The 19,169-nt window shown below is 37.2% G+C and overlaps 1 protein-coding gene across 2 annotated transcripts in view; it reads right to left on the reverse strand.

Annotated features, from left to right (window-relative positions):
* Positions 1 to 14,193: 14,193 nt before the first annotated feature.
* EDIL3 (EGF like repeats and discoidin domains 3) overlaps positions 14,194 to 19,169 on the reverse strand; it is a 443,986-nt gene continuing 439,010 nt past the window's right edge. For both annotated transcript variants that reach the window (XM_060093127.1, XM_060093128.1), the window contains one exon: positions 14,194 to 17,427. In XM_060093127.1, the coding sequence (XP_059949110.1) occupies positions 17,278 to 17,427 (150 nt within the window). In that variant the 3' untranslated portion in view covers positions 14,194 to 17,277. The remainder of the gene's footprint in view (positions 17,428 to 19,169) is intronic.

A 19,169-nucleotide genomic window follows, 5' to 3' on the forward strand; every position in this document is an offset into this window, starting at 1 on the left:
TATTAATTTTGTTTATCTTTTCAAAGAACCAGCTTTTAGTTTTATTGATCTTTTCTAGTGTTTTTATTTTTTTTCTTTAGGCTCTATTTCACTTATTTCTGCTCTGATCTTTATGATTTCTTTCCTTCTACTAACTTTGGGTTGTGTTTGTTCTTCTTTCTCTAGTTGCTTTAGGTGTAAGTTTAGGTTGTTTGTGTTTTTCTTGTTTCATGAGGTAAGCTTGTATTGCCATATATTTCCCTCTCAGAACTGCTTTTGTTGCCTCCCATACATTTTGGATCATTGGGTTTTCGTGTTCATTTGTCTCTAGTTATTTTTTGATTTCCTCTTCAATTTCTTCAGTGATCAATTGGTTGTTTAGTAGCATATTGTTTAGCCTCCACGTGTTTGTGTTTTTTTGCAGTTTTTTCTTGTAGTTGATTTCTAATCTCATAGCATTGTGGTCGGAAAAGATGCTTGATATGATTTCACATTTCTTAAACTTACTGAGGAGTGTTTCGTGGCCTAGCATGTGATTTATCCTGGAGAATGTTCCATGTGCATTTGAGAAGAATGTGTATTCTGCAGCTTTTGAATGGCATGCTCTTTAAATATCAATTAAGTCCATCTGGTCTAATGTGTCATTTAAGGCCTGTGTTTCCTTATTGATTTTCTCTCTGGATGATCTGTCCATTGATGTAAGTGGGGTGTTAAAGTCCCCCACTGTTATTGTATTACTGTTGATTTCTCCTTTTATGGCTGTTCATATTTGCCTTATATATTGAGGTGCTCCTATGTTGGGTGCATATATATTTACAATTGCCACATCTTTTTGTGGGGTTGATCCCTTGATCATTATGTAGTGTCCTTTTTTGTCTATTGTGACCTTCTTTATTTTAAAGTCTATTTGTCTGATATAAGTATTGCTACTCCAGCTTTCTTTTGATTTCCATTTGTATGAGATATCTTTTTCTTTCTCCTCACTTTCAGTCTGTATGTGTCTCTAGATCTGAACTGAGTCTCTTGTGGGAAGTTTATATACAGGTCTTGTTTTCATAACCAGTCAGCCTCTGTGTGTCTTTTGGTTGGAGCATTTAGTCCATTTCCATTTAGGTAATTATTGATATATATGTTCTTATTGCCGTTTTGTTAATCATTGTGGATTGGTTTTTGTAGATCTTTTCTTCCCCCTTTCTTCTTTTGTTCTCTTCTCTTGTGATTTGATGACTATCAGTGTTATGTTTGCATTCCTTTTTCTATTTTTGTGTGTATAGCTATTATAGATTTTTGGTTTGCAGTTATCATGAGGTTTTTTTATAGCTCTCTATACGTATATGTGATTTTTTAAAGTTGCTGATCTCTTAATTTAAATTGCATTTTAAAACACGGCATTTGTATTTTCTTCCCCTCACAATTACTGTGGGGTTTTTTGGTTGTTTTTGTTTGTTTGTTTGTTTGTTTTGACCATGATGAGAGGCATGCAGGATCCTAGTTCCCCAGCCAGGGATCAAACCCATGCCCCTTGCTTTGGGAGCACAGTCTTAACCACTGGACAGACAGGGAAGTCCCATGACTACTGTTTTTGATATCATAATTTACATCTGACTGTTTTGTGTATCCCTTAAGTGCTTATTTTGGTTACAGAAGATTTTACTACTTTTGTCTTTAAACCTCCCTACTAGCTTTGTCTGTGGATGATTTCTTACCTTAGATGTATGTTTGCCTTTACCAGTGAGTTTTTTCATTTTGTAATTTTCCTGTTTCTAGTTTCAGTCTTTTCTTTTTCCTAGAGAATTTCCTTTGACAATTGTAAAGCTGGTTTGGTGGTGCTGAATTCTTTTAGCTTTTGCTTGTCTGTAAAGCTTTTGATTTCTCCATCAAATCTGAATGAGAGCCTTGGTGAGTACAGCATTCTTCATTGTAGGTTTTTCCCTTTCATCACTTTAAATATATGGTGCCACTCCCTTCTGGCCTACAGAGTTTCTGTTGGAAAGTCAGCTGATAGGCTTATGGGAGTTCCCTTGTTTGTTATTTGTTGCTTTTCCTTTGCTGCTTTTAATATTCTTTCTTTAATTTTGTCATTTTGATTACAGTGTGTCTTGGTCTGTTCCCCTTTGGGTTAATCCTGCATGGGTCTCTCTGTGCTTCCTGGACTTGGGTGACTGTTTCCTTTTCCATATTGGGGAGGTTTTCAACTATTATCTCTTTAAATATCTTCTCAGGCTCTTTCTCTCTGTTGTCTCCTTCTGGGATCCCTATAATGTGAATACTATAGTGTGCTTGATGTTATCACAGAGGTCTCTTAAATTGTTTTCATTTCATTCTTTTTTCTGTTCAGTGGCAGTGATTTCCACTACTCTGTTTTCCAGCTCACTGATGCGTTCTTCTAAATCACTTAGTCTACTATTGGTTCCTCTGGTGTATTTTTCATTTCGATTATTGTATTCTTCATCTCTGGTGGTTATTTATATTTTCTAATACTTTGTTAAAAACTTCTAACTTCTTGCTCTGTGCATCCATTCTCCTCCGGAGTTCTTTGATCATCTTTATGATCATTACTTTGAACTCTCTCTTGGGTACATTGCCTATCTCCACTTCAGTTAATTGTTCCAGGGTTTTATCTTGTTCCGTCCTCTGAAATATTTTCCTCTGCTGCCTCATTTTATCTAAGTTGCTATTTGTATTTTTATGTGGTAGTTTAGTTATATTTCTCAACTTCGGAGAAGTGGCCTTGTGTAGGAGATGTCCTATGCATCCCAGCAGTTCACTCCCCTCACTCCCCAAGCAGTATGCTCTAGGAGTTCCCCCTAAGAGGGTTGCATGGGTCCTTCTGATGTGATGGGCTGACCATGTGGGTGGTCTAGTAGGTTTGGTTGGTCCCTAGTCCAGTTGGTTGCCAGGCCCTACCTTGTGTGGATGCTGCTGCCTGCTGTTTAGTGTGTCCTGGTCATGAGATGACTGGTTGCAGAACCCTACAGGGCTCCGGGGCTAGTGCTGGCTCACTGGTGGGTGGTCAGGGTTCCTAAGACTCTGGGACTATTGCTCACCCACTGGCAGATGAAGGTAGATCCTGGGGATTTTGCCAGACTTCTGGCAGGCAGAGCTGGTACCTGGAGTCTGGCTGCAGGGCCCACGGATCTCAGAGCTCATTTCAGATTGTTGGTTGAGGGGGAGGTTCTTCACACAGTTGGCTTTGAGTTCTGGGGTGTCCTGAAGCTTTTGTTGGCCTGCTGGTGGGCAGGGCCAGGGCCCAGTTGGTCACAGGATAGGGTCTGACAGGCTGTGGGATCATAATTTTTCTCCTTCTGGTGTCTGCCCCCTGGTGGATGATGTTGGTCTATTGGCCTGTGCAGGCTTCCTGTTGGGAAGGGCTGGTGCCTACTCAGTGGAGAGTGGAGCTGGGCCTTGGCCCTGTCTGTTGGGCAGGACCGTGTCTAGGGGCATGTGTAGAGGCAGTTGTAGACTCAGGAAGTCTTTAGGAAGCCTGTCTGCTTCCTGTTTGGCCTGAGGTGTCCCAGCACAGGTTGTGGGTGGGGTCACATCTTGGTCTGATGAGCCAAGATGGCAGCTGCCAATAGCCGTGTTCATGTGTTTGAATGTCCCCCAATATGTCTGCCACTGTGTAAGTACCTAGGGCGAGCCACTGCTGCCTCAACCCCCCAACCCCCATCTCACCAGGAGACTCTCCTAGGCCAGCAGGTAGGTCTGGCCCAGGCTCCTATCAAATTGCTGCTTTTTTGCTGAGATCTGGTGCATGTGGATTTTGCATGTGCCCTTTAAGAGTGAAGTCTCTCTTTTCCCCAGTCCAATGAGGCTCCTTCAGTTAAGCCCCACTAGCCTTCAAAGCTGAATGTTCTGGGGGCTTGTCTTCCCTGTGCTGGACCCCTGGGCTGGGGATCCTGATATGGGGCTCAGAACTCTCACTCCTGTGGGAGAGCCTCTGCAATATAATTATTCTCCAGTTTGTGGGTCACCCACCTGGTGGGTATGGTATTTGATTATATCACAAGTCCGCCCCTCCTACCCACCTCCTTGTAGTTCCTTCTTTATGTCTTTAGTTGTAGAAAAATCTTTTCTGGTAGTTTCTAGTCTTTTTCATCAAGGTTTATTCTGCAGATAGTTGCAATTTTCATTTGCTCATGAAAGGAGGTGAACTCAGGGTCTTTCTACTCTGCCATTGTGGCCACTCCCCTATTCTAGCCATTTTTAAAGGCAGGAGTAAGGGGTGGAAAAAGAGGATCTCCATACCCATTTTAGGTGCAACTTGTAATCTGTAGTACCATCAGTGGAGGGGAGATTGAAGCAAAACCTTGAATTTTCATTTTTATGCTTAAGGTTATACTAGGGTAGGAAATATTTAGAATATGCTAAATATATTACAAAAATGTAAAATAATAATAGTCTCCTATACTAGAAGATTGGCTTAATAAAATTGGTAGTTGGGCATTGAAACTAATCAAGCCTCTATCCCCAGAATATAAGATGCTAATTAAAATTAGCAAAAGTGCCTCTTGTGGGAAGATGATACACACAAAGTCACTTTCTGTGGACAGATCTTCCTCAGGGTTTGAGCTTGCCGATGGAAAAGAGGCTAGACTTCAGCCTTCACTTGCATCCCTTGGCCTGTCTCCTTTGTGCATGGCACAATCTATTTGACTGTACACAGATGCCATGGACATAAATTTCACCCTTGATATTTTCATGAGTCTTTTTGTTTTGCCTTTAGTAGACAGTAATTATTTCTTAGATGAGAGAGTGCCTGCAGCACAGGTTTCAAATCATTATTTACTGTGAAAATGGTTTTTAAAAAAGAAATAGGAATACATATATGACAATGTGCTTAATAAGGAAAAGAATACTGGCCCAAACCAAGACCCAGAATAACTTAATGTGCAGAAATGCATTAGAGATAATCAGGTACTCATATTAGACTACAGACTGAACATCTTTCAAGCTTATAGGTGCTACTGTAAAATAAGCCTACTAAAAAGATAAACAAGATAAGGATCATAAATGATATTTTCACTGTATTCAATGTGCCTTATCCAGTTTGAGGCCTTATATTTTCAGAAGATTATTTAAAATATTGATTTAAAAAACATTAAAGAGAACTGAGAGGGCAAAAACAGAGTAATCACAAAAAGACCATAACTACCAGTTTTCTGATTTTAGTGAAATATATGATTTCAGCTTTAGCAAGGATATAATTCAAATATTAGGGGTAAGATTCATTGGTCATTAGAAATACTAAAGACTTACTTAGGTTATAGTACCTTTTCTTGAACACATTTAGATATTGGATGAATACAACCTAGGGAATTAAACATTTAAACAAATGCATCCTAGAGTTGATGGTCCCTTAATTCTAGTTGTCTAAGATTCTTTCAGCTTATTCTGGTTCACTGATGAATCATCGACAGAGAATTGACTATTTAAATCAAGCTATAGAAATTTCATTTACTGATTTCATGAGGTTGCACAGGGTTATTAGTCACTGGTTAAGCTCCTAATTCTACTAATTGAAAAGTCACCAGGGAATGAAAAAGATAATGCCAACTATTTATTGTTAAGAAGTTGATTCCTTGGGCTTCCCTGGTGGCACAGTGGTTGAGAGTCCGCCTGCCGATGCAGGGGACACGGGTTCGTGCCCCGGTCCGGGAAGATCCCACATGCCACGGAGCGGCTAGGCCCGTGAGCCATGGCCGCTGGGCCTGTTCATCCGGAGCCTGTGCTCCGCAAGGGGAGAGGCCACAACAGTGAGAGGCCCATGTAACAAAAAAACAAAAAAACAAACAAAAAAAAAGAAGTTGATTCCTTAAATTGTGTTAGTACACATGCTTGATTTCCTAAGATATTGTGCACTACTCAGCTACTCTTCTAGTCAAGAGTACGTTAACTCATAAATATGGGGTACTAGAACTCAAGAAGAGGTAGTTTTATGTTTTTGTTTTTTGTGTGTGTTATTTGGAATTCTTTTTAAAAAATTGAAGATACCTGTGGTTTCTCTTATCTATTGAACGCTATTCTCAAAATTTTCTTAAGTATAAATGTTTTGATTATTACATTAACCATCTCATGCTGTACACATGGGGATAGGCTATTTACTGTGTCTTGGGATAGTAGATACTTTGATATTTGGGGCTTATTATTCTCCTTTTAATAAATCGATGCTATGAAATATCTCACAGTAGTCATTAGCTGTTCATCATTTGAGGATCTTTCCTCATATATTCGTGTGATGAGCAACACCTCACCCAGTAATTAGTTATTTCAAAAACTATGTTAGGGCTTCCCTGGCGGCGCAGTGGTTGAGAGTCCACCTGCCGATGCAGGGGACACGGGTTTGTGCCCCGGTCCAGGAGGATCCCACGTGCCACAGAGCGGCTGGGCCCATGAGCCATGGCCACTGAGCCTGCGCATCCAGAGCCTGTGCTCCGCAATGGGAGAGGCCACAACAGTGAGAGACCTGCGTACTGAAAAAAAAAAAAAAATGTTAGGTAATACTGGTGTATTCAATTATTTAGGATAATATGCAAAGTTGCAAAATAAACAATAACTGCTCGTCTGGAGGCAAATCATTCCTGTTAAGTACCAGTATGTAACGAAAGACATTTTCAGCAGCCTTTGACTTAAAAAAAGGAAAGGGGTATTGCAGTAGGAGGAGGATATCATCAGATCTAGGTACAGATCAGCACCCTATATCTTGGGCAAATCTCCTAACTTCTTTTAGCTTTTCTTTCTCCTCTTCCAAAGAGGAAATGTTAATCAGTTCTTCCTAGAGTTGTCATGAATAGTAAATTGGAGGTTTCAGGGGTCACGAGTATTAATTTAGACAGTTTTGATGTCATTTCAGATGTCCCCTCCCCCAGGGTGCTTTGCCTGACGTACTTCATTTACTGGTGTGAGTACTTGTGTTCTGTGTTCTCTTTGCACTTCGAGCATATTTTTGTCACAGCACCCAATATGATTGTTGGCTTCCTTGTCTCCCCCCACCCCCACTCCCACCCTCCAGACTGTGAGCTCCTGAAGGTCAGAGTCTTTGCATCTTTGTATTTCCAGAACCTTGCATAGTTCTTAAATTTTCCTCAAAGAAGGATTTTTTTCCCCCATGGGACTTGCTATTACAAGACTTTATTCAAATAGATAGTTTAGAAGTATTTAGGTATGTTAAACACAATTTATATCGAAATTTCAATGTCTGCAATTCAGAACAGATAAAACATCAAACAAGTAAATAAAACACAAATGACTTCAGCTTCCAGGGAATGAATATATATATATTTTAGGATGTGCAGGAAATTTCCCTTAAGTAATGTTTTATTGCTATTCTTATTGATGGGTTTTAATTATTACCTCCAAAAATAGTGCTGCTGAATAAAAAGCAGAAACAATGTATTATGAATTAATTGGTTTTTTTCCCATTTTACACTATTTATTTATTTTAAATTTTTATTGGGGTATAGTTGATTTAGAATGTTGTGTTAGTTTCAGGTGTACACCAAAGTTAATCAGTTATACAGATACATATATCCACTCTTTTTTTAGATTCTTTTGCCATATAGGCCATTACAGATTGAGTAGAGTTCCCTGTGCTATACAGTAGGTTCTTATTAGTAATCTATTTTATATATAGTAGTGTGTATATTTCAATTCCAATCTCCCAATTTATCCCTGCCTCCCCTTATTCCCTGGTAACCATAAGTTTGTTTTCTACATCTGTGACTCTATTTCTGTTTTGTAACTAAGTTCATTTATACACTTTTTTTTAGATTCCACATATAAGCAATATCAGATGATATTTTTCTTTCTGTGTCTGACTTACTTCACTCAGTATGACCATCTCTAGGTCTATCCATTATTTCATTCTTTTTTTATGGCTGAGTAATAGTCCATTGTATATATGTACCACATCTTCTTTATCCATTCATCTGTTGATGGACATTAAGGTTGCTTCCACATCCTGACTATTGTAAATAGTGCACTGGGGTGCATGTATCTCTTTGAATTATGGTTTTCTCCGGGTATATGTCTACGAGTGGGATTGTTGGGTCATATGGTAGTTCTATTTTTAGTTTATTAAGGAACCTCCATTCTGTTCTCCATAGTGGCTGTACCACTTTACATTCCCATCAACAGTGTAGGAGGGTTCCCTTTTCTCCACCCCCTCTCCAGCACTTATTGCTTGTAGAGTTTTTGATGATGGCCATTCTGACCGGTGTGAGGTGATGCCTCATTATAGTTTTGATTTGCATTTCTCTGATAATTAGTGATGTTGAGCATCTTTTCATGTGCTTTTTAGACATCTGTATAACTTCTTTGGAAAAATGTCTATTTAGATCTTCCACTCATTTTTTGATTGGGTTGTTTATTTTTTGATATTGAGCTTTATGAGCTGTTTGTATATTTTGGAGATTAATCCCTTGTCAGTTGCATTGTTTGCGAATATTTTCTCCCATTCTGGGGGGTGTCTTATTGCTTTGTTTATGGTTTCCTTTTCTGTGCCAAAGCTTTTAAGTTTAGTTAGATCCCATTTGTTTATTTTTGTTTTTATTTTCATTACACTCGGAGGTAGATGAAAAAAGATCTTGCTGTGATTTATGTCAGAGTGTTCTGCCTATGTTTTTCTCTAAGAGTTTTACAGTGTCTGGCCTTACATTTAGGTCTTTAACCCATCTTGAGCTTATTTTTGTGTATGGTGTTAGGGAGTGTTCTAATTTCATTCTTTTACATGTAGCTGTCCAGTTTTCCCAGCACCACTTATTGAAGAGGCTGTCTTTTCTCCCTTGTATATTCTTGCCTCCTTTGTCATAGATTAGGTGACCATAGTTGTGTGGGTTTATCTCTGGACTTTCAATCCTGTTCCATTGATGTATATTTCTGTTTTTGTGTCAGTACCATAGTGTCTTGATTACTGTAGCTTTGTAGTATAGTTTTTAGTCAGGGAGCCTGATTCCTTCAGCTTCGTTTTTCTTTCTCAAGATTGATTTGGCTATTCGGGGTCTTTTGTGTTTCATACAAACTTAAAAATTTTTTTGTTCTAATTCTGTGAAAAACGCTGTTGGTAATTTGATAGGGATTGCACTGAATCCATAGATTGCTTTGGATAGTATAGTCATTTTGACAATATTGATTCTTCCAATCCAAGAACATGGTATATCTCTCCATCTGTCTGCATCACCATTGATTTCTTTCATCAGTGTCTTATGGTTTTCTGAGTACAGGTCTTTTGCCTCCTTATGTAGGTTTATTCCTAGGTATTTTATTCTTTTTGATGCAATGGTAAATTGGATTGTTTCCTTAATTTCTCTTTCTGATTTTCATTGTTGGTGTATAGGAATGCAACAAGTTTCTGTATATTAATTTTGTATCCTCCTACTTTACTAAATTCATTCATTAGCTCTAGTGGTTTTCTGGTGGCATCTTTAGGATTTTCTACGTATAGTATCATGTCATCTGCAAACAGTGACAGTTTTACTTCTTCTTTTCCAAGTTGTATTCCTTTTATTTCTTTTTCTTCTCTGATTGCCATGGTTAGGACTTCCAAAACTATGTTGAATAAAAGTGGTGAGAGTGCACATCCTTTTCTTCTTCTTGGTCTTCAAGGAAATGCTTTCAGTTTTTCCCCCCGAGTATGACGTTAGCTGTGGATTTTTCACATATGACCTTTATTATATTGAGGTAGGTTCCCTCTATGCCCACTTTCTGGAGAGTTTTTATAATAAATGCATATTCAATTTTGTCAAAAGCTTTTTCTGTGTCTATTTATATGATCATATGGTTTTTATTCTTCAGTTTGTTAATGTGGTGTATCACTTTTGAGTATATTGAAGAATCCTTGCATCCCTGGGATAAATGCCGCTTGATCATGGTGTATAATCCTTTTAATGTGTTGTTGGATTCTGTTTGCTAGTATTTTGTTGAGGACTTTTGCATCTATGTTCATCACTGATGTTTGCCTGTAATTTTCTTTTTTTGGTGATATCTTTGTCTGGTTTTGGTAGCAGGGTGATGGTGGCCTTGTAGAATGAGTTTGGGAGTTGTCCTTCCTCCGTTATTTTTTGGAAGAGTTTAAGAAGGATAGGTGTTAGATCTTCTCTAAATGTTTGAATTTGCCTGTGAAGCCATCTGGTCCTGGACTTTCATTTGTTGGAAGATTTTAATCAGTTTCAATTTCATTATTTGTGATTGGTCTGTTCATATATTCTTTCTTCCTGGTTCAGTCTTGAGGGACTGTACCTTTCTGAGAATTTGTCCATTTTTTCCAGGTTGTCCATTTTATTGGCATATAGTTGCTTGTAGTAGTCTCTTATGATTCTTTGTATTTCTGTGGTGTCAGTTATAATGTCTCCTTTTTCATTTCTAATTTTATTGATTTGAGTCCTCTCCCATTTTTTCTTGATGAGTCTGGCTAAAGGTTTATCAATTTGCTTATCTTCTCAAAGAACCAACTATTAGTTTTATTGATCTTTTCTATTGTTTTCTTTGTCTCTATTTCATTGATTTCTGATCTGATCTTTATGGTTTCTTTCCTTCTACTAACTTTGGGTTTTGTTTATTCTTCTTTCTCTAATTGCTTTAGGTGTAGGTTAGGTTGTTTATTTGAGATTTTTCTTGTTTCTTGAGGTATGATTGTATTCAAAGAAGGAGTTTTAAAAGAGGTTGTTTAGTCTTAATCTTCTCTTAATATTAATTTAGTAGTTTCTACAGTGTTATTTATGAAAGAATTTAGCTTTTATATCTCCAGTGAAAGGGAAAACATTTCAATATTTTACAGGTCATGAAATACAGCCTAATGCTATCATTTGGAGTTATAAGTATTTGTGATATTAGGTTTAGGTAGGAAAACTCTCAAGCATGGAATTAGTAGTATGAGTTTCTGAAAGGCTTAAAAGTTTAGATTCATGGTGTGGGGGGAATCAGATTATGGACTTTTAAAGTAGAAGTGACTGTAGAAAAATCCATTTAAAAAAAAGCATCAATGTCTATTCAAAAAAACAAACCAATCTATAAATCTGCAGTTTATTTAATCCCCCAAGTGCCAGGTCCCCACAGCAGCTTCTGCTCATGGTACAAACCCACCTTCGGGCTGTACTCAACACCTGGGTGCGTCTTCCCTAACAATGAAATGGAAGAGGAAAAAACTTATTTTATTAGAATATTTTAAGGGGAAAAGGACAAAGGGCTTTGCCTACCACAAAGAAAAACTTCACATAATTCTCTGTGTAGTATCTTTATTTGTTTTCTTAGTCTCTTAGACCTCCAATAACCCATGCCTCCTCTGTCCCCATCCAGCCTCTAAAAGCCTCCTATTAACAGGATCCCTCCAATTCTGGCTCTAAACTCACATTGGGCCACCAGCATACCTGTCAGCCAAGAGGTACCATGTGTTTAGAAAGCTGTTCAGGGACCATGTTGCAGTGGCTTTCAAACTTTTAATGGCTGTTTCAGAGTAAGAAAAATAATTAGCATGGTGATTAAGAATACATATATACACAGGAATATACGTGAAATAAAAATGTTTTGTGAAAGAACTTTTACAGTGGACTTATTCCTCCCTTCCCTTCCCCTCTGCTCTTCTCCTTGCCTAATGTATTTAATTAAACAAAGAAATATTAGTCCTTACCCACCAATTTCTCTCCACTGGAAATTTGAAAAACATTTTACTATTGTTTAAAAGTCCACATCCCGAGAAACTTATGAAGGTATTTATATCACTAAAAACAGATTCCTTTCTGGGATGTGTCTTAGTCTATTAGGGCTGCTATAACAAAATACTATAGGCTGGCTAACTTATAAACAACAGAAATTCATGGCTCACAGTTCTCGAAGCTGTGAAGTCGAAGTTCAAGATACCAGCATGGTTGCTTTCTGGTGAGGGTCAGCTTGCAGGTTTATAGCTAGTGTTTCACTGGGTAGAAGGGGCTGTGGAGATCTAAGGGGGCTCTGTTATGAGAGCACTAATCCCATTCATGAGGGTTCCACTCTCATGAACTAATCCCCTACACCATAGTCCCAACCTACTATACCATCACATTTGGGGGTTAGGATTTCAACATATGAATTTGTGGGAGGACATAACTTCAGATCATAGCAGGATGCTTCTATTGTTAAAAAAAAATTCCTATCATTATCTAAAACTTGAGAACTGAGGAAGTTAAACTCTTGGAGTTGATTATTTAGTGCTTCCTTTGTGATATACTGTTCAATTCTTTCCCAGGTCCAGGTGGAAAATGCCATTGGCCTTGAAAAGTGCTGTATTAATTATCTCTTCCAGAGCTGCTGGCCTGCTATGGTTCTCTTCCTGAAAGGCAAGTCCTTTTTATTATTTTTTCTTTACATTTCTAAAAAGTGGGAATATTATAAAATATGTGTAAATCTATGTTTAATTTGTCATTTAAGTCATTTATCACTGAAAATATTCCTTCTGTGTCACATGCATGAAGCCTACTCCCAGTAGTCTTCCTGTTAATCCTCTACAGTGTTTTGGCCTGATGCCTAGGGAAGTTCTCTCAAAGCTGTTTCCACACTGGTCGTGGGGGATGTATTGTTTGAATGCACCATCAGTCTCACTACCACTACTTCTTTCCCAGGTGGCAGCAGGTTGAGCTTATGTCACCATTCATCATTATTAACATATTTTTATGTGGGCATATGAATGGTACTATGGGGACTTTACATAAATATGGAAAATATGGAAGAGTGTGGTTCATGCCCTTGAGGACGTTAAAATTAAATTGGAGGCAGTCACCTATGCAATGCTTAATCATGTCATGTGGTGACCATTTGCTAATGCTCCTATGCTATATTTCCACAGCATTAGTGTTTTCAAAATGGCTCAGTCAACTCCTGCCAAGATATGCAAAAACAACTAAATGAGGAGCTTTTCCCCAAAATTTTTTTCCTATTTCTGCTACCAAATTCATCTAACAGAAATAAGTCTTTGAGTAAGTGCCACTTGCCTACTGTGGAAAATACTTTATTTGGTGGCAATGTTGAAATATCCAATATGGATCATAGCTACTTACTGCAGTAGAATCAAGAAATCCTGTTTCCCCCTTCAAAACCAATGGAAAAGTTGCTACTTACCCTAGGTGTTCTTTCTTTGTAAGGACAATGACAATGCATTCTCTTTCAGGGTAGTTCAGATATTTCTCAACCAGCAAAGTGGTTTAATCCTCAAGTTTAACTGCTCAGGTGAGAGGGTCCTTTTGCATCTCAAAGAAACCTTTGTGGCAATATTTTTCACAAATAAGTAACACACTAACTCTATTGTTAATATTGTTTTAAACTAGTCTTTGGGAAGAGAGAGAGCAAGGCATTTCTAACAGTAAAAATTAATGTTTATTTATCAAAATCTCCACTTAAAATCATGTACTCAAAGCTGAAGTGCTGTATGTTTTAAAATTTTAGGTTATATAGCGAGAATATTTTCCATTCATGAAGTTACCTTTAGTAGATTTTTAAAGTCAAACTTCCACAGGATCAGACTTTCCTCCTTGGAAATGTTCTTGAACCAGTAATTTTAAAAGTCTCATAGTTGAAAATTTTCTGTTGAATATATGACAATGACTTTTTATCCTGTATAGATGTTGTCATAATTCTTTATTGGCCTTATTGAAAAAAGATATATATATATATATATATATATGTATATATATATATATAATTGCTTGTATTTAATATAAACACATTGGTGTGTGCTTGTGTGTGAAAATTAGTCAAACAATGGAATCCTGTTGAACCATTCACATTAAAATGCAGTTAAATAGGAACATGTATGAATACGTAAACATATATGTTATTATGAGAACTATCAGAGATTCACTGAAGCACAACTGAGTCAACATTTTTTTCCTAAATTTTTTGAATCTTAAGAAAATATCTTAAAAGTGGGAAGTACTCAGACTCAATATTTTACCAGTGACTTTCAGAGAGGCTGAAACAGGGTTTATGAAGAAGCCAAGTGTTATGATTTTCTTAAAGCAGCAGCTAAAGTTACCTGGATAAATATACTATAAGTGTTTGTGTTATTGCTTACTATTAACTAGATCTCTTCGTATACTCCTGAGAATCATGTACTTAAACAACAGAAATAACAGCAATAGCATCTGTTTACCAATAGGCAGATCAATCCTGGAGCACAAGACTTTAAATAGGCATGAGACAAAAAAATGACTGACTGGGTTATTAGTATTCCAATAAAATGTCCACAGCTAAAAGCAGGAGAAATGCACACATTTTAATAAGTTTGGAAAGGCCAATTTGGCTGATATCAATGTACATTTGAAGGCTATTGTGAGTTCCTTTTTTTCTGTGCTTGTTTCATTTTTCTGTATAAAGAAAAAGTAAACCAGCATGTAGTTAAGAGGAGTAGTGGGTATTGACATTCAGACAATTTGTGTGTTCTTACAAATGTGTTTGTTTGATTACAACTGCTTCAAAAGTAAAGTATCCCAGGTTTTCAAAAGTTTATTTTAACTCTGAAGACAAGGTCATACTGATTTTACAACATCCTACATGATTTAAGTATATATACAAAGAAAAAACCCAACATTAGAATATAACACAGCTTGAAAGTTTGCAAAGGTTATTTGTGTCTTTGTTATTTCTGTACTTACTGACACATCAGATGCCAGCAGTGAATATTATATTTCATAATTTGTTGACTAGTAAAGATACAATCATTAGTACCCTAAGTCTTCAAAATTCACATAAACCCTTATGAAGCCATTCAGAAAGAGAAAGTCAACCCTAAAATTAGAATTAGTGATTATGATAAATGCTTTTAATAAGACATAGATAAACTGGATATGTTTAAAATTGTAATTTCATAGATTATAAAATTAGCATATTATAGTTATTCAATATGGTAAAGGCTAGGTGATTCTTCTGTGCCTTGTTCTTATGAGATTTTCCTTGTTTTACTGTGAATTTAAATAAATTTGCTTCACTTTGTCATTGATACAAATGACACAAAAGCTACATACTATTTCACAATAATTATTAACATTACCACATGTAGGAATCCCTTTGTTGTCATTAATTTGGGGCATCATGGGATAAAGAGATATCCCATGATATGTCATGTTGGTGAAAAACACAGAGCAGAGAGAAAATGCGCAAGCAACAGAAAGCCATTTGTATGTATTTCTAAAAGGTAACAGAATTTTAACAAACTCCCTTTGAAAATATTTTTTTGAAAAACTACCAATAAAATAAAATTTAAAACAAACATAAGAAGCCATGAATAATTTTGAGAAAGTAAATCATTACAAAAAATTACTCATAATTTTAAAAACTCTGAAAAGAATCAAGAATTGTGCATAACCTGCAAGAGAAAATGGCTAGAAATTTGGTGGGACAGTAAATCTTTAAAGAAATAAGGGCCATTGGCTACATAGTGAGTGTGTGTATGGCTTGGGACCTAAGCAATTATTTGTAACATGACCTTAAAATTTAGCAAATTAAAAATACTTAAATTCCTAATTTAAAATTATCTTAAAAAGATGATATTGATGACATGGCAATTTTGTTTTTGAAAGAAAGATGCTGAAAACTGATCACCATTTCAGGTGCTTCAAATCAACAATTTTATAATAAGAGCCTGAAGCAGAAAGCATGTGGGCATAGGACAAATATGTGGCCAGCCAATCCGAATTTTGCTCTTATTAAAAATGCCATTATGATTGACTTTCTCTTTAAATTCTTCACTATGATTGAAGACCCACTCCATATATACATCATCAAGAAATGCTGTTAACACATGGACAGACAAGACAGTAACATTCTAGTGGCTTCTGTTATGCAGCACAAACAATAAGGAAAAAAAGAACTTAGCAGTGTTGTACAGGACGTCAATGTTTCGTACACATACCATACTTTCTTTTTCAGGACACAATTTAAAACCCCAGTAATTCTGTGTCTAAGCCTTATAAAAGAAATACTTGTAAAGCTTATAAATTAGATGTTGAGGACTTTCATGGAGGCAGTGTGAGCCTTAATTTGAGAGAATGGCAATGAAATCTCATTATCAATAACAAATCATTATGATAATTTCTTATTATTTTTTCAGGACCTTTGAAGCAAAATAGATAGAAATCAATTTTCACCCTGAAAATGGTTTTTGTCATTAGTAAATGCTTCTCTTCTCACAAATGTCTATGCACTGTGCTTTCCTGAGAAACCACCACCAATTTCAAACCTCAATAAAATTCTAGTTTCACAGGAAGTGCAGAGATGAAGAAAGAAATGATGAATATGCTTGGCCAAGTTATGCAGCACTGTGTCAATATTTGCTAAAAAAAAATAGACAATTTTTCTCTTATTTTAAAGTAAAGATAAGGCTATGGAAATACCATCAAAACAAAGATTTAAATTTTTTCTTAAAGAAACATAATGTGATTTTGTTGTTAATTTTGCAAAATGGTAGTATTTCCTTTATAAAGGAAATATTTGGAGATTACATAGTTATAGCTTCCTTCAAAAACAAGAGAATTGCAGATTCAATCTACTGATACTAAATATGCTCAATCTACTGATAATCATGTTTCATATATATATGTATATATATGTGTATATGTATGTGCGTGTGTATATATATATACACACACACACAAACATGATACTTCTTTTAGGCAAGTAATAGGACAAAAGTCAATTGGGAAAAGTATGGACTTATTCAGGCAATATATAATATATAGAATATAGAATAGCACTAAGAGAAAGATCACATAATCTCTGATTAGAAATAAAAGTAAGATGAGAATCATAATTTCAGTTAGTACTGCATGTTACAGATTCTTCTTCAAATTTTGGTTAGTGTTTGTCAGGCACAGGGAAATAATTAGGATAATATAGACTCATTACAGAAGGGAAAAAAACTTATTGCTAACATTGCAGTATTCTTTCTATAAGAACAAGTTGAGTATTGATTATGAAAGCTCTAACAACTCTTGCTTTTATTTGATAACTATGAGATTTTTTTTACCCTTGCTATCTATCAAGAGTGCTACTTTCTTTGCCTAATATATTTCAACCAGTATGAAGAAGTCAGAAAACAATGCGAAAAGTAATTCACAGCTAATGTGATGTTGCTTAAGAAATTTAAATGATAAATATCAAATTAAACCTTTGAAAAGGCAGGCTTAGACCTCCTTAAGAAGACAGTTAATGGCCTACCGTAATTTGATCACTTTTTCATGAAAAATTCCATTCAGTTTCCGATAGATTTTGCAGAGTTCATTCCGTGGAGATACTTTTAGGGAAATAGAGAGGAGGGTTGTGGGCTGTGGGGTCTCCTCACTCCTCCTCTGTGCAGCCCAGCAGCTCCGACCGCAGCGTGATCCTCCCATACCAAGACCAAGGAAGGATCCTTATGTGCCGTGCATAGATGGGAGGGTCAATGACGTTTTTTCTGTGGGTATCATTGTCAAAATTGCCCTGGAAAACCTAGTAAAGATGAACAGACTATCAATCATATGGCCTTCTTTTTCTTGGGAATTATTTTTATTATTTTCCTGTTTGGATCATTTTTCTCATATGTGAGATTTGAAACTAATCTTGTTATATTTTTCAAGACATAATTCAGCTTCTTTTAAATAATCATCTTTAAATTGACTAGCCAATGAATGTTTAAAGACTTAAATAAGTTGAAAATGTATTTCAACTGTCTGAGGCAGGAATACATAGATTTATCATTTTTTTTAAAAGGTCAGTTTTTTTTTTTTAATGCAACAGATATTTATTTTTTGCTTCTGTCACAGGCTGCTGTTGGTTAGGCAGCTTGCTGAAGGTTTTTTCTTCTAAGGAGTAATGCAGAGATCCAGGCTGTTGCAAGTTACCACCATTATATGAAAAACGCGGCATCCACATTCATAAGGGGCAATGAAAGAGAAAGCTGTTGGATTACACAGGACGTTTTAAAAAAAAAAAACAGATATGGAAGCAGCTTAAATCATTTCTGGATACATCTCATTGACCTCAACTAATTATATGACCTCAGCCCAACTGCAAAGGAGGCTGGGAAATGGAGAGGAGCATGTGGATATCTGGTGAGCATAACAGTCTCTATCACAATGTCTTTGGCTTACTTCTCACATAGAGAACAAAATTAACCCATTATCAAAAGAGACAACCACAATCAATGCTAGTAACTACTTTTTTCTTGCCTTGTCTATTAATTCCTGGATCCATACAATACTCTTGTGACCTGTAATATTCTGACATGTTGGCATCCCATGACTTCTTCATACTTCTTTTCTTTCAAAGCTTTTTTGAGGTGTTTATGTCCATTTTTCTCCTCTTCTGTGAGGAGGAGCCCGTGGGAATCTGGTTTTGAAGGTCAGCAGGATTTGACTGCAGGAATTCCATAGGACGGGGGGAAACAGAAACTCCACTCTTGGAGGATGCACACAAGGTCTCGTGCACACAAGGACTCAAGGAAAAAAGGAGTGACCTCCAAAGAAACTGGGCCAGACCTACCTGCTAGTATTGGAGGGTCTCCTGTGGAGGCAGAGGGCAACTGTGGCTCATTGCCAGGACAAAGACACTGGCAGTGGCAGCTCTGATGAGTTCTCATTCTGTGAGCCCTCCTGGAGGCTGCCATTTCCTCCTCACACCTAGCCTTACCCAACAGCCTGTAGGCTCCAGTGCTGAGTCTCCTCAGGCCAAACAACCAACAGGGTGGAAACACAGCTCCACCCATCAGCAGACAGTTTGCTTAAAGTCTTCCTGAGCACAGCCCTGCCCACCCACCAGTGGTCAGGATCCAGTCCCTCACACCAGGAAGCCTGCACAAGCCTCTTAGACAGGCTCATCCACCAGGGGGCAGAGAGCAGAAGCAAGAAGAATTACAACTTAGCAGCCTGCAGAATGATCAATCAAAGAAAATTAGACAAAATGAGATGGCAGAAGGGTATGTCCTAGATGAAGGAACAAGATAAAACCCCAGAAGAGGGCCTCCCTGGTGGCGCAGTGGTTGAGAGTCCGCCTGCTGATGCAGGGGATACGGGTTCGTGCCCCGATCTGGGAGGATCCCATATGCCGCGGAGCGGCTGGGCCCGTGAGCCATGGCCGCTGGGCCTGCGCATCCGGAGCCTGTGCTCCGCAACGGGAGAGGCCCGCATACCGCAAAAAGAAAAAAAAAAAAAAAAAAAAAAAACCCCAGAAGAACAACTAAGTGAAGTGCAGAT

Source organism: Mesoplodon densirostris, chromosome 3 (genome assembly GCF_025265405.1).
Source record: "Mesoplodon densirostris isolate mMesDen1 chromosome 3, mMesDen1 primary haplotype, whole genome shotgun sequence".
Classification (NCBI taxonomy): Eukaryota; Metazoa; Chordata; class Mammalia; order Artiodactyla; family Ziphiidae; genus Mesoplodon; species Mesoplodon densirostris.